The sequence below is a fragment of the Lissotriton vulgaris genome, chromosome 1_2, assembly GCF_964263255.1.
Source record: "Lissotriton vulgaris chromosome 1_2, aLisVul1.2, whole genome shotgun sequence".
In the NCBI taxonomy this organism is placed as follows: Eukaryota; Metazoa; Chordata; class Amphibia; order Caudata; family Salamandridae; genus Lissotriton; species Lissotriton vulgaris.
In genome coordinates this window covers 312,456,770-312,475,798 of record NC_141686.1, presented here as the reverse complement: position 1 = coordinate 312,475,798, position 19,029 = coordinate 312,456,770, and the positions used below count along the sequence as shown (strand labels likewise).

At 49.7% G+C, this 19,029-nt stretch overlaps 1 protein-coding gene across 1 annotated transcript in view; it reads right to left on the bottom strand.

Moving 5' to 3' along the window:
• The window catches only part of CD5 (CD5 molecule), a 154,400-nt gene that overhangs the window by 77,800 nt on the left and 57,571 nt on the right, over nt 1-19,029 (bottom strand). Inside the window, exon 4 of the mRNA XM_086953776.1 lies at nt 14,108-14,170. Within this exon, the coding sequence (XP_086809902.1) occupies nt 14,108-14,170 (63 nt within the window). The remainder of the gene's footprint in view (nt 1-14,107; nt 14,171-19,029) is intronic.

Sequence of the window (19,029 nt, the reverse complement as noted above, 5' to 3'; positions counted from 1 at the left end):
GGGGGTCTCACATTATGACCGGAATGATTAATATTCCTGAGGCTATGTGTTTTGTGATGCCCTTTGAATGTATAGTTTAGGGTGCATCCTTTTAGTACACAGGTCATATCACAAATTGCATCCCCTTTGGACACTTGTTGGTGTGCCCAATTCAACACTCCTGTTTGCGGAAGGGAATAATACTTTTGCCTCATAATGAAAAAAATTGCAGGGTAAATGGAAGAGGGAAAATAGGATGTCAGTGTTTTTCTACTCCAGAGACACAAACATGTGTAGAATCTACTTATTTTAAAGATAGAAGGGCTTATTTTTTAAAAAGCTATCCAGTGTTTGCAAAAATGGGAGTGAATAATAATGTCTGTAGCGCAGCAGCAGAAGAAATGCTTCTGAGCCTCAGTGATTTGGGGGGTTGTGCATGTGCCCACTGGGGAGGCACTTGAACCACTAGCTCTGGGAACAACACTGTTTAGAACCGTCCCCCTTTCTTTAGTCTAGGGTCATGGGCACATGCACCACCACCTCAATGCGCACATCTGGAGTTACTATTAACTCCACATCTGCGTACCTTGAAGATATGTATATCACCACAGTATGCATATGTGGAGTTAGGTATAGAAAATGTATAGAAACTTACTAGTCCATATTTTGTCCCTCCATATTATGGTCATGATATTGTGAGTTGTCAATATTTCGTGTTTAGTATTCCCAGCCTATACCATGTGTACTCTTGGCTATACGAATGAAATAGCACAATGTGAACGTGGGTTGCATGACTGCCCTGACTCGCGTCTAACCTGACCTCTCTTAGCCCTATGGAAGTGCAGGCATACCGACTTAACATTTAACCCAGGAAAAATGTGGCGTCCCACGAAACTCCAATTAATTTAACCAGAGGGAGTTTGCGTTAGGAAAGTAACATTACCTATCAAAGGCATCGTTTTTTTAGTTGGCTTCCTTCAGCCTTTCTTGAAGAGAACACCCAAGATACATTTGACTAAGATCCTAATTTAGATTTCGGAAGATGGGCAACTCTGTCACAACGGTGGTGAATATCACGCCTGCCAAAATATAACTCCTATAGGATATCATGGAATTTAGATTTCAGCGGATGGGATATCTGTCTCCACTGTGAAATCTAAACCAGGCCCTTGATGTTTTTGAGCCTTTATTCAGAGCTGGTCTAGTGCAGAGTTTCTAGCAAATATCAGAAGTTTACAGCAGATAGCAAAACAACCGTGGCGACTGCGAATGAACATGCCGTAAATAACATAAAGCCTGACAATATATGACATTATATGAATTATCTTCCTGTTAAGTCCTGGTCAGTAATAATTAGCACTGATAGATCTACCATCCAGATGGGTGTGCTATAGGTGTCGTATATCTGATATCGGAAGGCAGGCAGCCTGGAGTCTGCAAAGTCAGGCAGTTTATACAAATCCACCATGTTGTCTGTCAGCAACCATGATGGAGAAACATGCTGACCGTAAGTCGAAAAGGGCTCTCCTGTCCCTGAGAGAGCAGAAGACGCAGTTTTAGGTTTCGTCTATTATCATTCGCTTGCGAATGTAATAGGCGAAAATTCAAGTGCTCCATTCGACTCGTCAAACCACTGCGGTTTTTCCACAGTGCATGTGAGTCACGTGACCACACAAGCGGGTCACGTGACCACACAAGCACGCGCATCTCCCTAATCCGCCTGCATTCCCGCCCCCATCCGGCTTCCCTCCGCGCATCTTAAAATGGCGATTGGTAGCTGTCAACAAGGGGGATGTTTGCCACCTCGGGACACAGTCGGCATCAGAGACAGCTTCGGCTTCGCTCTCAGTGCCTTTAATGTCACTGAAACACCTCGGTGAAAACAGCCACCCTGCTGGGTCTGCCGTGCGTTTCTTTTCTTCAAGCTCGCACACAGCGCAATCTGCCTGCATTCCCGCCCCCCCACCAGGCTCTCCCGCCCCCATCCGGCTTCCCTCCGCGCATCTGCCTGCCACACTTAAAATGGCGATTGGTAGCTGTCAACAAGGGGGATGTTTGCCACCTCGGGACACAGTCGGCATCAGAGACGGCTGCGGCTTCGCTCTCAGTGCCTTTAATGTCACTGAAACACCTCGGTGAAAACAGCCACCCTGCTGGGTCTGCCGTGCGTTTCTTTTCTTCAAGCTCGCACACAGCGCTGCGGACGGTGGAGCCTTCTTCGAGCGCTAGCCTCCTGTGACCAAAGTAGACTCTAGCCGGCCACCGTAGCACTCCGATGGATGGGAGCTCTGGATAGCGTTAGTCTGATGCTGTCCGCGGAACCTTCCCCGTCTGCACCTTCCAGATCCGGAGCCCGTTTGCAGCATAATCTTTGGGCATACAACCTTGTGTTCAAGAGATATTCATTTACCTCTATTCAAAGCAGACATCTGTTCTGGAGCTGCTGTTCAACTGCAGCCACCCCACAGGCAAAACAAACCGTGCGCCGCTGCAAATTCCAGAGGAGCTTGGATAGAAGTAATTGTGAAGTTTTTCTTGGACAGAAAAGGCTCTTTAGTGTGAAAATAAAGTGAGATTTATCTGTGAAAGTTAACCCCGTACTTGAGAGACGGGCTGACCAAATTCTGGCATCAGACTGGGCCTCAGGAGTTTGAAAGGTCTGGTTGCGCGTGGAATCCGTGTACACTGAACCCAGCAGCGCCCACCGTCCCACAGCACTACAGGCGTAAATGGAACTCACAGCACAGCCCAGGGACGTCAGCAGATGGCCCCACAGCACAGCCCACAAGTTACAGTTAATTCACAAACATAAACCCACGGGAAAGGTGCAAACTTTATAATACATCTAAACCACCACCACAAGCATCAGATACCCTCACACTGCCTTTTACGGGCTATTCATCACAAATAACACCAGATTCTGGTCTACAATGGCATCCTCTTAAACAGGGTGAGGATGTACAGCACTCGATGGGTGCCTCAAGGCCATCCTTCTAGTGGAATCTGCACCCTGTACATGCATGGAACATTTCCTGCCTCGATCACACCCATGATGCTGGAGGCTGCAGGGCTTGTATTCCACTCGTGGGCTGTCTGACAGTGCCTCTTTTACAGCTGACGGGCTCATCATGTGCTTTCGTTGCTCCTTAACTAATCCTGTTTTTCCAAGAATACGAACCTTGAAATCTATGTTGGTGTATGTAGGAGCCAATTAGGAAACAAAACGAGTAACCACCAGATTGAAGTGGAGCTGAAGGTGCACACAGGAGGGGCGTGAGCTCTTTTTCGCAGGAAGGCGCTTGGATGCAGGCGGGAGACATGTCTGTGTTCACTGATAGCAAATCCCAGCTGCAGTGTGGGCTTCCACAGTAAGACTGGAAGTAGTTTCACCGCGGGCTGTACATCGCGCCTGGGATCTCTTTGTGGTGCTGCCTAAATCTGTTCATATGCTCCTGAATTTTTCAAGCTTGTCTATGGTGGACATCGAATACGCCAGCTGTGAGTACATAGAAACCCCACAAACTGTGCATTTGCCTTAAGCCGCTAGCTGTGCTGCGAACACTGGTGCGAGTCCATTGTTGTGCTTTGCTTTGGTGTTTTCAGGCTCAGCTTGGAGTGGACAAAAGGGACCTTTCAGGGATGTATTTATAAACCACAGGCCCTCCTGAGAACAGCATTCCCCGCTCACCTGTGGTGGTTGTGCATGGATCCAGCTCTGTGTGAAGCTTGAAGCGCCAATGATGTCCGATTGTTCAGATACTGTAGGCAATGTGGGCCCTAAGCAGGAGTAAAGAACTGCATGCTGATTGGATACTCTTCCTGACGAGGTTCCATAGTGAAAACCAGAGGTTATGCTTTGTTGGTTGGTATAACCTCTGGGCAGCATAGTGCCCACACCGCCAGCGCTCGCTCCGCTCTGCGCACATTAACACTTATATACCACAGAAAACATGAGACATATTTGTGGGAAAGCAGTGCTGCAGGTTTATTTCGTACAACAGGTAACTGATAAGGTGGGTCATCTTACAGGCGATCCAATGCGGCAGCCCCTCGCTGACCCGCATGCCTAAGGAGCCATCTTGCACGGTGAGTCGATGCTCTGACAGTGCAGTAAATACCATTTTATTTCGTTATACTCCTGCCCCCCCTGTCAGGGCGGAGCGATGAGGCACACCCCCGGTCGGTTCAGGCCCCCCGACCGCCCGAAGGACTAACGGGGCGCCAACGCTGTTTCCTGGAACCCCCTCGGCTCCAGGTTCTTGGCTCAGGCACCCTTACTGTGCCAGGCAGAGGTATTTAGACTGTATCCTTCTGCCGCAGAGGTACCCCTACTGTCCATCTGCTTCCAGATCGTCCTGTACTCCGCCACAGCTCTGGAGGAGGCCCACGTCGATGACAGAGCCCCCCACCCACCTAGCTACTTCACACCGCTGTTTCGAACCACTTGTACATCCAGGAGGGATATGTTCACCCCCAGTCCAGACAAGTGTACCCTGTCTTGTAGTGGTACCCCTCAGTTTCTCTTGTAATGGTACGACCCAGACCTCCCTTCAACTAACTTCTACCTGGGTCCGTTGACCATCCTGCGGCATGCTCTATCGCTACCGGTGATCTGGCCCTGCGAGTGCCACCCTCAGACCACAGGAACTCGCCCGCTCCTAACCCGTTGCCCACTGCTACCACGTCCTCCTGCACGATACCCTCCAGTTCTTCTTGTAGGAGTGCATGTCTAAGGACCCCAGGCTTCTCTTTTACATCAACTTTTGCCTGGAACCGTTGCCCCACCCAATCTAAAAGTGGCATGGTGGTCAAAAAGCCTATGGCTTCAACTACTACCCCGAGCGACTGCTATGGTTAGACAAATTGCAACATTCCACCTATCCCCATTGCGTTTTTGGGTGGCTCTTAACCTGCACTCCCTTCGCCTGCCCAAAATAATAGGGGTACTGTCAACTCCAGGGGTTCTAAGCATTTACGATTACCCCAGTTCGAAATTTAACCTCAGAAATTCGCTTTCTGGTTCTTCTCAGAAGTTGTGTCTTTGCTCGCCTGAAGTCTGATTACTTAACTCTTCCTCATTCTGTACTTGAAAGGAGGTTACTGAAAATTGACATATTTGTTCACTTTTCCTTGTTCTGCTGGATATGCCCGTTAATTGGGTAGGACAAGGGACAGACAAAGACATCTGGAATCTTACAGTGCCTCTGCTTATGTATAGAGTGACAGGTCCCGAATAGTGCTAATAAATCGTTATTTGGGTAAGTAAGGAACCGACAAGGCGTCTGGTAATCTTACAGTGCCTGGACTTATATATAGCATGGACAAGTCACAGGGAAGCCTCTCTTAAGTCCCTGTGGAACATTTGCCATTTATTGCCGCATTGTCCCTGTACGGTAATTCGCCTCCAATTGTACTTTGTTTCTCTTGTAACCTGCCCCTTGTCACTTTTCCCTTCTGTAATGCCCTGTTAGCTACCTCATGTATTTTGTTTACCTAGTGGCGTTACTTACCCAAGCACATCACATTCGGGATCTATTACAGAGGCACCATTCACCTCGAACCCACCATTACCGTTGTAACCCCTTAATTTAAGCCCATTATTCTGATGCTTAAGCCTGATAGTGACCATTGCATTTTGGGTGAGTGATTTAGTCTCTCATCCTTTACTAAGCCTGTAGGTGTACTGCTAGTAAACCAGATACATTTTACATAATACTGTTACATAACGTCTGCAGTCACTGTGCACTACATTCAATCCACCGCACACAACGCCATGCATGTACCACCAGAGCCCTCACCTCACAAATGGTTGGTACGGTGCTCAGAGTCTTCAGGCTAACAAAACATTCTGTGTGCCCCTTTAGAGAAGGCCATTTTCTAAAAGCTAAGTTTAGGCCTGTCCTGAAAAAGCATATTTTTTCCTCAAACCAAGTTTCCCATTTGCTGAGATCGGCTGGAAGTGGATGGTTGTGTTTTTTTAATTTTTTTTTTTTTTGGGGGGGATTCTCACATCAGTTTTTTGTCTTTGCAACAGGCATTGTACAGGGTATTACCAGCTAAATACCTAATAAATGTTTGTCATGAGGATGATGTGCCTGTGATTTCAGTCGTGGAGTGAGATCCACACTATCGGTCCTTGATAGGCTGGTTTGTTGACTGTCTAGGGATTGCAGTGTCTGGGACTCCGGACTGAACTATTTGTAGGACACTGCAGAAGATTGAACCAGGGCATGTTTACAAACTGCATCAGGGATGGTAACTGACAGGCGAATCTAAGCTGCAAGAAACATCTTCTGTACCTTGACAATGAGAGATAGCTGACAGCAATTCTATATCAGTCATACTGACTACATCAATGTCCAAGATTGTGATTTGTAAAACAGTTGCATATTGTTTATTAAGTCCATTCAGATATGTAGTACCAATCGCGGAAAGCATTTGCATCCCTTTGGGGTTGCTTTATTATTTAAAGTGCTAAATGCTGTCTTTAATGATTGCAGAGTTGATGTCTTGTAACCCAGACACCTTGGGTTCGGGGGTACCTGCTAGCCAGATATCAAAGCTTGGTGTTTGAGATTGACGTCTGCTGCAGTGATTCATCGTGTAATGTGCAGAGCCTTGCATGTTGTTAGGTTGCCCTATCTTCTAAAGGCTCTATGTGCTAATATGTGCTAATGCATATTCCTACATTTCCGCAATGCCGCATGCTGGTAATGGCGGCCGGATATGGCAAAACGCGTGGCCGGTAATCGCGGCCGGATCTGGCACCACCCCAGAGCAGCCTCGCGGACTTCGCTGTTGAGCGCTCTGCAGAAGTGTGGGCCCTGCCTGCTCCATTTGAGGAAAGCCACGTAATGCACAGCTTTTTTACTGCCTTGCATTGGTGAGATACGAGAAGCACAGATTCGGCGAGTGAAGAATGTACGTCAAATTATGGCGCGTTTAGGCAATGACATGCTTTTTGGTCTAGGCCCAAGCAAATTTGAATAACTGTTATCGTGGCACAATGCTGTTTCATTCCTAAAATTCGATTTCCTTAAAAGTTAACCTAAAATTCGATTTCCTTAAAGGTTAACCTACGTGTTTGTAGTACAACCAATATAAGAATAACAATACATCATGCCTTGTATTTACATTTACTATAGCTGTTCACGGGCTACCTGTCCCATACTGCGTGAAAGATAGGCGCGCTGGCCTGGGCAGCCAACCCGCTAATAGTTGATGCGGCATTATCCGCCTGGCTTGATTTCGTGCATATTAGCCAGGCGCACAAAGAGCGACGCATTAGCATCCCTATCGATTCCTCATGCAGGTATCAGAGATGCCAAGACTTGAGATCTCCTAACAAAAGAAGCGAGGAGGGAGCCTCAGTTAACCCCCATTGAACGCGCTGCAGAGTACAGTAGGTTACTTCGAGAACTCTTAACAAAAGAAGCGAGGAGGGGGCATTACCTTGAGGAGGAAGAATCAATATAAGTGAGGAAGAAAACTAAGTTCATTACACTTCCTTGATCCTGGGTGGCAGGGGCGTGAATTCAAGGTGGATGAGCGCTGGCGGTGTGGACTAATGTAATCCTAAATTCTTAGTATTGCAACTGGTTCTTTTGTAAAGCGCTCTGACACCTTCGGGTAATGTTCGCGCTATATAAAATCGCATTAAATAAATTAATATACAAACCCGTATCGTATCATAGTCTGCTAAAACATCCTCTTCTGTCTTCCCATTTGAGTGAAAGTGCGCTTTACGAACGTATAGATTTGTGTTGGTGAGATACGAACCGAACAGATTCGGTGAATGACGAAATGAGACCCTGCTCGCTGTATGTAAGAATCACCAACTGCTCCCAGCGTGACACACCTGTGGCCCATTTCCTGCTTCATCACATTCTAGCACCGCACCCTATATTTCGTACCTTGTTATGGACTGGTGTTTACTGGTCTTTTAATTGAACCTTATTACCAATTTCTAGGTTGGTTACTAAGTCCTGGTACTCATTAGGTAACCAACATTGACACCTTGAGGTCCTTCAGCCCTCAATGCGATGAGCAAGGTTCTTCAGAGGGCCAAGTGAAGAGAATCTAATAAATAAATAAAGTTGTTGTTGTGTGGCCCAGAATTAAAATACAGATAAAATGCAGGATCAACTCTGCAAGGACTTGTGCCTGACTCAAAGCTGGACAGCTGTATGGCAGAATATTTAAGGACTTGTGTCTTCCTCGCGAATAACTTTTAGTAAATTAATATTTTAACACAGTTATGGTTCAATATCGCAACCACTGAAAAATGTACATGGGAGAAATGATTAATTGTAATTTCTTTATAATGATGCTATGGTTCAACATCAGAACCTAAAACCACCTGCGGTGCATTTTAACTTAAAGTGCCCTGTATCACATTCACGGGGTAAGAGTGCTTCTGCAATTTGCAAAGCCCAGGAACCATAACCTTTGATTGTGACTTTGAATCTGGTATTAGTAGTTGTCAAAAAGCCAGAGATGTGACTCACGAGAGAGAGAGCTATTTCAGGCTCTTTCACATAGGAGCTTTTAGGTTGTTTCATGCGAGGTCTGCACAGGAGATTGGGTGGTGACACTCAATCCTCTGGTGTAGGTATCTGCAGACCCCCCAGAAACTCTCTCTCTCCCTCCTTTTCCACAATACCTACCATAGAATCCCCTCTGCAAGGACTGCAACAGTAATATAAAGGGTGATAACTACTTTCAGGCGGTCCCAATGCAGTTAGTCATATTAGTGAGAAATACGAGTGGGTCTAAGGGACTAGAAGATGGATCTGTGTGTAAAACTATTCCCACTATCGGCAGAGGTTAGTAAAGCGAGCGGCCTACTGAGGGAGCCTGCGGTTCGAAAGACTAAAGCTAAAGAACCCATAACAGGAAACAGTTTAAACTCTGAGCCTTGCCTTTACTCTGCACCCCGTCTATCCTTTCTCGATCTTGCCGCCGGGGCTTCTGACTTAAATCTGTCACTGATGTTAAGTAACATGGTCTCACAACAAAGCAAGCATTTATTGCCCGGAGTCACATGGTGCTGGGCAGAACCCTGCTGCCGGAGCCGGGGATCGAACTGTGAGCACCAGCGTCCGGTGTCAGTCGCCCTGGTTGCGGCGCCACACCTCATGACTTGTGAAATTAAGCTGTTTCTCAGTTGAAGCCGTGCACACGCAGCAGATGCATTTTTAAGTGTAGGGCTAGTTGATCTCAACCCCGCTCACAGGAAGAGTCCAAATAATGTTTCAAGCCCTGACAGTTAAAACTTTGACTCATTTCCATGTCATTCAGCCAGCTCATACACCGCGAGGGACCATGCAGCTCCACCCTCCAGGTGATGCTTTAACCCTCGGACAGATCATACCGCAAAGGAAAGGAAAATTGTGACCCCGATTTGAAAAAAAAGGGGGGGGGGTGTAGCAATTGGGAACCAAACTTTCCCCTTATTACATCAAATGCCTAATACTGAATCAAGGATGTGTACAGTGCGGCAACCCACCCGTGAGGGTCTCTAGAGACTCACTGTGCTGCACTGTGGGCAGTGGGAGATCACGAGGCATGCCTCCCATTACATACTTAAACCTCGTGATCATTGGCTCTGAAGCTCCGAGCCCCCTTATCATTATTGTTAAAGCTGTCGACCCCTGACAATTCCCACTGGGTTCCTTAGTGTGCTTTCACTAGAACGCGTGTCTCAGTGCGCGTGTCCGAGACCCTCCGAGGCCCCTGTATGTATACAGGTAACACATGGGGGTGCGCGAAAACGGCAATGCGTAATCGTTAGTGTGCCCCATATCGCGGTAAACTCTAAAGTAGACAATCGAAGCAGAAATGACTACTGCCCTAATGTTATGTTATGTTATGTTATATTGATTTATTATGCGCACAGATACCCCAGCCAAGGGGCGTCCCGGCGCAGAGACAAGGTAGAACATAACACAACAGGAAACTAAAAACATGAAAGCAGCTAACACATGGGTGGTGCCGAAAACCGCAATGCTGTAGATACTGAACCCCATGCCTAAAACAGTGGAAAGGGCCGTTTTAAACTAGCTATTTGTGTGTCCTGGCTAGGCCCACTCAGTCGCTGCAGTCCGACGCCATGCGGCCTGGCTGGTAACCCCCATCCGCCAGATCGCTGCCGAATGCAGCCATGCGGCCGGACTGGTGAGTTCGCGAGTAAATTCGGGGCATGTAGCGCGTGAGGGCCATAACCCTACATCAGTGCATTTCAATTACGGTATCGAGCTCCATGAAATTACCAATCAGGCAACTCATCTAACGACGGCAGCGAGCGGAGCGCGAGCGGCGCCCATGCCGGCCCGCACCCTCAGATGGCCCCCTACACCAGATGACCCCTCACAGGCCGGGTAGACAAATGAGAGCCCCTCGGGGCGCGTCCCGTTACCAGCGGGAAAAGCGGGGACGAGGACAGCAAGAGCGCCCGCAACCCCCCACTGGATCAACCCTGAAATTCAGTAACACCGAGGTTACTAGACGATAACCGATTACTGAAGAACCGAGCCCCGGGCATCCGAAGGGCCGAGGACAAAGGACTGATGATGGCGGCGGCCCTGAATTTGGCGCCACCCGAACTGCGGTTCAGTGGCACAAATGATGCTTGTCCACCCGTATCGCATGGAGGCAGACCATGACTCCCTAGCCACCATCTGCAACAGGCTTTGTATTTGCTGCTGTTAGAGTAGTTTTCTCTGTTAGAGTTTCACACTGTTGATAGTTCTGCTGCTTTTTACACAGAAGTGCAAGTCACATGAAGGTTATAAACAAGGCAAAATAAATGCCTTGGAAAAGATTGCCACACACATTTCACATGCAATGTGTAAACATTTGCAGTGCATACAGGTTGCTTGAAAGAGAACCAGGTTGAAGCCACCCACAGTTTACTTTAGAGATACTTCGTGGCCTGCCACGGCCATGCCAACACAATGCACTGAATCTTGCCATTCAGAGCCCTTATCGGAGTCGTAAGAACTCGCCAGACTGACTCCGGAGCAGCCACCGTACCGGATGCAGTTCGACACAAGCACAGAAGGAAAGCGACAGAGCGCACTACACAACAATGGCCCACACACCATTCATTATCGAGGCAGATTTTAAAGTATGTATTTAAGGGCTGATATGAAACCATTTTCCTCCCCCTGCCCCCGTGGGCTGATAGCAAATGAACACAAATCACACGTGCACATTTATCTGGGAAGGAAGCTGTTTACCACGGAGCAAAAGGCCTCTTCCTACCACATTTTAGCTGCCGTTATCAAACCCCAATTGTCCTGAATATAACGCACTCCGACGCACGAAGATTATTCTGCCAACAGGTGTGCTCCTTGTGAGTGGGAAAGAGAGGCCGAGCATAGTCGCTGGGCCTGCTTTATACTCTAAGGACCGCCCCCATCCCCAGGTGACCCTCCCTAATGGCTGTTTAGCAAGGAGAACAGATTTAGTTCAAGGTTTTTATGTATGAAAAAATCAACATTGTATGACACTGGAATTACTTCATTCCAATTCAACTTCAATAACAGTTAAAAACAAGTGAAGGGTGTCTGTCTGTTGGTGAACACAGTGAATAGTGAAACAAATTAGGTGACACTTATTTACAAATCTATACAGTATTGTACATGAATAAGTAGGGAGTTTATCTGGGGGGGAGGGGGTTTTGATACAGAGTCTTTAGTTTTGGTGGTCAGAATTCTGAATGGGTACTCCAAGGACACAGATGGTTACTACGCCCGTTCCCCTCCCCCCTCCCCCAGATAAACTCCCTACTTATTCATGTACAATACTGTATAGATTTGTAAATAAGTGTCACCTAATTTGTTTCACTATTCACTGTGTTCACCAACAGTCACCCTTCACTTGTTTTTAACTGTTATTGAAGTTGAATTGGAATGAAGTAATTCCAGTGTCATACAATGTTGATTTTTTCATACATAAAAACCTTGAACTAAATCTGTTCTCAGAGAGGTGTATTTGAATGTAATTGATTATCATTCTTTTTAATCGTGTATGAGCTAACACAGCCTTTATTCAAAGTAATTTGTTTAGCCACCCAACAGAACCACTTTTTGTTTAATCACATACACCCAGGTTCTGAGGGACACAGGGTTACCCCTTTTTGTTAAACCAACTGTTTAGCAAGGAGGGCGGCTCTTAGGGATTGCGTGCTACAGGCTCTGCTCGCCCGTCGTGTGGGACTAAGGCGCTGTCCCGCCCATGCTCCCCTGCGTGTCGCGCGGTCAGCGGCATTGTGTGCACTATTCTCAAAGGAGCCAAAGCTATTGTTATGGTGTGTCATCAATTGTTAATTTGTGGTTAGATTCAGTTTTCTGTCTATGCTGAAAAAACACTTCATTAAAGATGAAGAATTATGAAAATGTAGATTTGTCACTTTTCCAAGATTAAAACTTTTTAAATACAGAGTTGCTGCCTTTCTTATGGTGATAAGCATCTAGTCACTCTCAAATTTCTTCTTAGAACTCATGAAAAGTCAGACAGGTTCAAATGTAACCCCCAAATCTCCCAAAGAAGCCTTGCATTCCCTTCTGCCTCAAAAGCCCCCTTTTGCAGTATTAGTCATTTCTCCTGTCTACCGAAAGCCACCTCACACATCATTGTTCTGATATGGAGAACTGTGGCAGGACTGTGGTTGAACTTGAAGTGGGAGAAAGACCTCCACTGTCCCCGGTCTCACTCATACCCCAAGAAGAGCAGATGGAGGTGGATACAATAGTGGCAGAAAGCAGAAATGGCCATGGATTTCAGGTGAACTAGCTGTCAGGACTGCATCTCAGGGAAAAATCAGTAGAGCTTGGATAAAAGAAGGGAGCTGCAGCTCCAGGGCACGGCAGTGTGGAGCATGGTGTGAGATGTTTGGGCGCTGGGATCAGTAAGGCACATGCGGAGCTGGACCTGGAGTTACTAGAGCAATCTGTCAGACTCAACAGGGCAACTTCAGTAACCCTTTTGTGGACATCACCTCACACTCCATCTACCAGAGCTTAGTGGCCCTAGTAACTGGACCCTGGAACGTTGGCTTTTAAACCAGTTGTTTCACACCCACTTCAAACCTTTAAACTGTTTCTAATTGAACTAAGGACCGTGTAGAAACTTGGATAATAGAGAATTTATAACTTAATTGCAGCTCCAATAAAAAAAATCTCTAAGTGTAGCATTGTTCATAGATCCCCTCTTACTCTTTTAAGTGTAGTGTGTATCGCCCACACTTTATAAAATTTGAGTTGTATCTTTCACCCTGAAAGTGCTTGAACTTAATGGTTTGTGTTGGTCTTTATTCCCTTCTTATTTTAAAAGGTATACCTCTAATTGGACATTGCAATTCATGGTGTGTGGACTGTCGTACTGGATCTTAGGTTCAAATGTATTGTTGCCTACTAGAATAAGTATTCCCTGCCGCAGTCATACTGCCTTTGGAGAGGTAAGTTTTCAAAGTAAGTTAACTTGTTATTTGTGAAACGCAGTAGTTGAAATTAGTATTTAATGACCACGTCCACCACACTAACTGTCCAATAACGGCTGACTACCTTGGTACCCAGAGAAAATGCCTCCGTAGGTCAAATCACTGTGGCTTGCTGTAGTAGACAGCACCATCAAAGAACAAGCACTGGCGTTGCCAATAGGTTTCGCATTTGGAAAGTTGGAGCTATTGGTTTTGTAAATGACATTTTATATTTATATATTGTTATTGACAATGCCAATAACGATATATAAATATAAAATGTCATTTACAAAACCAATAGCTCCAACTTTCCAAATGCGAAACCTATTGGCAACGCCAGTGCTTGTTTATAGTGATTCTCAGAGCATTGTAAGAAATTGTCCCAGTGATTAGTGATGGAGGGCGAAAAAACTCATGGGAATTATCATACAATATTTCTCATACAATTCTACTAATGCTATAGTAAGACACTAGTAGATGTTACATGAATACACAAACTAAAAGCAATCAGGACACACAGCACATATTGTGATCAACAGCTGTAAATAAGAAACAAACTATGGGTGCAAGTGGAATGAAGGAATAATGGGAAAGTGTGCAAGATAGTGGACGGATCACACAATGCAAACACATGGCACACCGTACCTGTGGGCTCTGGGGCTGTTGTCGGCCTGAAAGTTGCTGGCGAAACAGTGCTCGGATCAGATTCTGCAATGATAGCAACATCAGAAGCAATTATTGGAAGTTAGATCTCCTGCCAATATCCAAATATCCATCCTTTCATCAGGTGAAAAATGACTTTTCTCTCACAAACACGCAAATGCACACACACACACGTGTGCACCCACACACACACACACGCACACGCACACACCCCCCCCTTACTTTCCTCAGTGGAATAATCTGAGGATTTCTCGGGAACTTGAAGGGTCATTGTGATGCTATGTTTTAACTTCCAAGTTAGAAGGCATTGGTTTAACACAAAAGACTGCCTTCCTGAAACAAGAGTGATTGAGTGGACAAGAGATTTCCGTCACATACGGCATAAATGCTGAAACATTGGTACGCCACTCCAAAGGCCCTCTGTTTTCAGCGCCAGTGTAGTTGTCGTGTGTTGGACCCGGCCTCGTGGCGTGGTCCCACTCCTCCCGCATGGCGGGCCCTGGGCGACATCGACCCCTGTCCTCCGGCCTGGGACTACCCCCGCCAACCTTCACGAGGGCCACCATTCATGGCGACCCCCGGCTCTCCCCCTCCAGAACATGGCGACCCCTTCTCGCCCCACGCTGCTGGTCCGACCCCTATCCCGGGCCACCCTCTCAGGGCCCGACTCCATCTTGGGCCTTCCACGTCCGGGCCTCGTGGCTTCGGCCCGACCTCGGCCGCAGCCCCAGCGAAGCCCCGACATCAAGGCACCAAGATCCGACCAGGTGGTAGAACGGCCACTTGACACATCAAGGAGGAGGGGAGTTTCGATGGCCCTCCAGCTGTGCCCGGACGCCTGGTTTCGATCGCCCTCCGGCCTCCCTGGGCGCTGGCTCCACCCTCCTGCTGGGTGTCTGGACACTCTCATCCGAGCCCCTCTGACCCCCAGGTGCGAGGGTCCGGACTTCAAAGGACTCAAGACCTATAGCTGGGGCAGCTCTGGAATGGGTCGGGAGTTGTATCCTGGAGTCGAGAGCCCTGCATGTTGAATCGCGGCTGACCCTGAGACGAACTCACTACGGAACCCTGAAACCATCTTCAGAGCCCTGCTGGTGCTGCCACGGCCCGACCTCGCTGAAACCATCTTCAGAGCCCTGCTGGCGCTGCCGCGGCCCGACCTCGCTGAAACCACCTCCGGAGCCCTGCTGGCGCTGCCGCAGCCCGACCTCGCTGAAACCATCTTCGGAGCCCTGCTGGCACTGCCACGGCTCAACCACGCTGAACTATCCTCGGAGCCTTGCTGGCGCTGCCGCGGCCCGACTTCGCTGAACCATCTTCGGAGCCCTGCTGGCGCTGCCGCGGCCCGACCCCAAGGGACCCCCCAGCTCGAGGATTGAGAGCTGAGCGCAGGGTATCCCTGTACCAGGCTGGTACCGAGACTGTCCCGCTACCCCCTTCCCACAACTTCCGAGACTTTAAGGATCCCTCGATCCTCTTGTATATATCTTGCTGAGATAACCTGCCTTGATTGCCGATAAAGACGTTAAGAATCTATCCTTGTGTGGTGTCCTTCTGTAGTGGTGTGATTGCTCACCTGTACGATCCTAGGAGAGGAACCTCGCCAGGAGGCCTCTCGACAACGCTCGGCCAGTTCCATAAGGAGAGGTGGGTCTCGGGGTGGTCGGCCAGATAGCCTCTGCCTCCCCCCTAAGATCGCCTTTCTAACATTGGTGGCAGCGTTGGGATCCGAGCCAACGCAAATCGTACAGAGAGTGACTCAACCACTGCTGACAGAAACACACTACGACCATGACTACCAAGGAGACCAGACCGACCACGAAGTTTCAGAAGGAACGATTGGAAGACTATAACCACAAAGAATTGAAACAATTCTGCAAGGACCTGGGCATCGCTACCACTGGACTAAGCACCAAGGACGATCTCAAGCAGGCCCTGCAAACATGGGTAGAGACAGGAGCGACGCCACCCCAGAACGCAGATGACACGATCCCAGATACGCGCCCGGAAACCATCACAGCAGAGGAAAGAAATAGCAATGTAAACACGGGCTTTTCCCACGAAGACGCCCGAGAGCGAGAAAAGAGCCGGCTCCACGAACTGGAGCTGGCCCGACTCCGTCTGGATGGAGAACTACAGCTGGCCGAGAAAAAAAAGCCCTTGAGCAACTACGGCTGCAAGGAGACTTAGAGGAGAAACAAAGACAGAGGGACTTAGAGGAGAAGAAGCTCGCGTACGAGCACAAGCGTGGCTTAAAAGAACTCGAGATTAAGGCTAAAAACGGGGAGGCCAGCGCATCCAGGAATCAGAGCCCACCTCCTCCTGGGGACACAAAGGTCCACATCCCCAAAGATGTCGTCAGAGAATACTATAAAAACGACAACATCCAACAATGGTTTAAGGACTACGAGGTAGCCATGACCTCGCACCGGGTGCCGCAAAAAGACTGGGGTGCCGGCTTATGGGGAAAGTTCGTCAACGAGGGGAGAGACGTCCTGCTACAGCTCCCAGACGCCGAGATGACCTCGTACGAACACATGAAAGCCGCCCTCCTTACTCGCTATGGGCTCACCCCCGAGATGTACCGGCAGCGATTCCGAGACTGTAAGAGAATCCCCGGTACTACATGGGTGGAGTATGTGAACTTCTATAGTAGAGCCTTAGAGGGTGGATCAAAGGCAGCCAAGTCACCACCTACGAGCAGTTGTTCAACCTCATTGTATGGGAGCACCTCTCCAACAACTGTTTTGTCGAACTCAGACAGCATCTCGTCGACAGCAAACTAACCGAGCCACGTAAACTCGCCATCGAGGCCGACCGATGGGAGAGCACCCGGGTCCCCCGGAACTCGATGGGAGACCACGGGCGAGCTACCCAAGGGCCCCACCGTCCGCAAGGCGGCGGCGGAGGCCAGAACCGGAACAGGGACGCCCCCCGCGGGGCCTCCCCCGACCAACACTTCGCCCTCCCTGGCCAGAAGAGCGGCCCCCCAGCACGGCCGGGGCCCCGCTCAAACGTTATCTGCCACAAATGCTAGCGACCCAGGCACCATGCCAATGACCCCAACTGCCCCATGAACCAGCGAGCCAGCACCACCGGTCCGCCAAACCGCCAGATCGCCGCCGCCTCCCTGGGAGAGGAGAGGGGCGAAGAAGAGGACTATGACCAAGACCAGACCGAGCGGGAGCCCGCCGCCATGTCCCTGGTATGTCTGGGCGAAAGAGACATGGTCCCCCGGGCCCGAATCCCGGCCAACACTCAGAAGTACAGCCAGTGGGTCACCATTAATGGACGCCGGGCCGAAGCCCTCCACGACACGGGAGCCAGTGTGACGGCCATCCGTTGCCACCTGGTGACCCCTGACCAGATCCTGCCCAATGTACTATGCCCCGTGCGGTCAGCAGACAATTCAGAGAGCCTGTGCCAGATGACCCGAATCCCCTTTGAGTGGGTGGGGGGTGGCGGGCATGCTGAAAAGTAACTGTCCGGGACGATGCCCCCGTAGACTGCCTCCTCAGGAACGACCTGGAAAGTTCCCCCTGGGCCGACGTCGAGCGGAGAGAGCATCTGGGGATGCTAGGCCTTCCTGAGTGGGTCTGTGCGACCACCCGATCCATGCCCGCCCGGGCCACCGCCCCAACCGAAGACCCCGAGTGGCCCGAGCCTCCGCCACCCACCGTCTCCGAAGACTCCGACCCTGAGCCCGGCCCCCTGGGGCCCGACCGTGAAGAAAGCCCCGCTCAGCGACCTTCCGGAACTGGCCCAATGGCGCCAAGAAGGTGGCCCCACACGAGAGCAGTTCCGGCAAGAACAAAAAACATGTCCCTCCCTCGAGGGGATCCGCCAGCAAGCCGCCGCTCCAACCACCGGAGACCCCTCGGGGTCCCACTGGGTCTATTGGGACAATGATCTCCTCTAAAGTGAACAAAAGATTGCCGAGCTGGGGGCCAGACGGGTGCTGGTGGTCCCCCTCCGGTTCAGAGACTTCCTCCTGAATCTGGCACACGATGTGCCCCTCGCCGGGCACCTGGGGCAGGACAAGACATACAGCCGCCTGGTGACCCATTTCTACTGGCTCAAGATTAGGAATGATGTAAGCAATCACTGCCGGACGTGCCCCACCTGCCAAGCCAGCGGGGAGAGCGGCGGAAAGCACAAGGTCCCCCTGCAACCCTTCCCCGTCGTCAACACCCCCATCGAGCGGGTGGGGATCGACATCGTGGGACCTCTGGAGCCCCGAACATCTCAAGGTCACCGTTTCATCCTTGTCCTGGTGGACCATGCCACCCGTTATCCCGAAGCCATCCCTCTCCGGACCGTGACGGCTCCCGTGGTGGGCCGAGCGCTAATGGGGATCTTCTCCCGGGTGGGCTTCCCCCGAGAAGTCGTCAGTGACCGGGGTACGAACTTCATTTCCCGCTACATGAAGTCCCTGTGGCAACAATGCGGGGTCACATACAAATTTACGACCCCCTACCACCCCCAAGGGAACGGGCTGGTAGAGCGCTTCAATCGAACCCTCAAGGGGATGAACATGGGCCTGGAAGAGCCCTTACGACGCCAGTGGGAGGTGCTTCTGCCCTGCCTCCTCTTCGCCTATCGGGAGGTCCCTCAGAAGTCCCTGGGGTTCAGTCCCTTCGAACTATTGTACGGGCACCCCATCCGGGGTCCCCTAAGCCTGGTCAAAGAAGGCTGGGAGGTTGCCGCCCAAGATATTCCCCCAGAGGTATACCGGTACCTCCTGACCCTCCGCAACCAGACTCGGCGGTTCCGGGAACTTGCCAAAAGCAACCTCAAGGCCAGCCAAGAAGAGATGAAACGCTGGTATGATCAAAATGCCTCTTCCATTGAGTTCGAGCCGGGCCAACAGGTCTGGGTCATGTCCCCGGTCGAACCATGTGCCC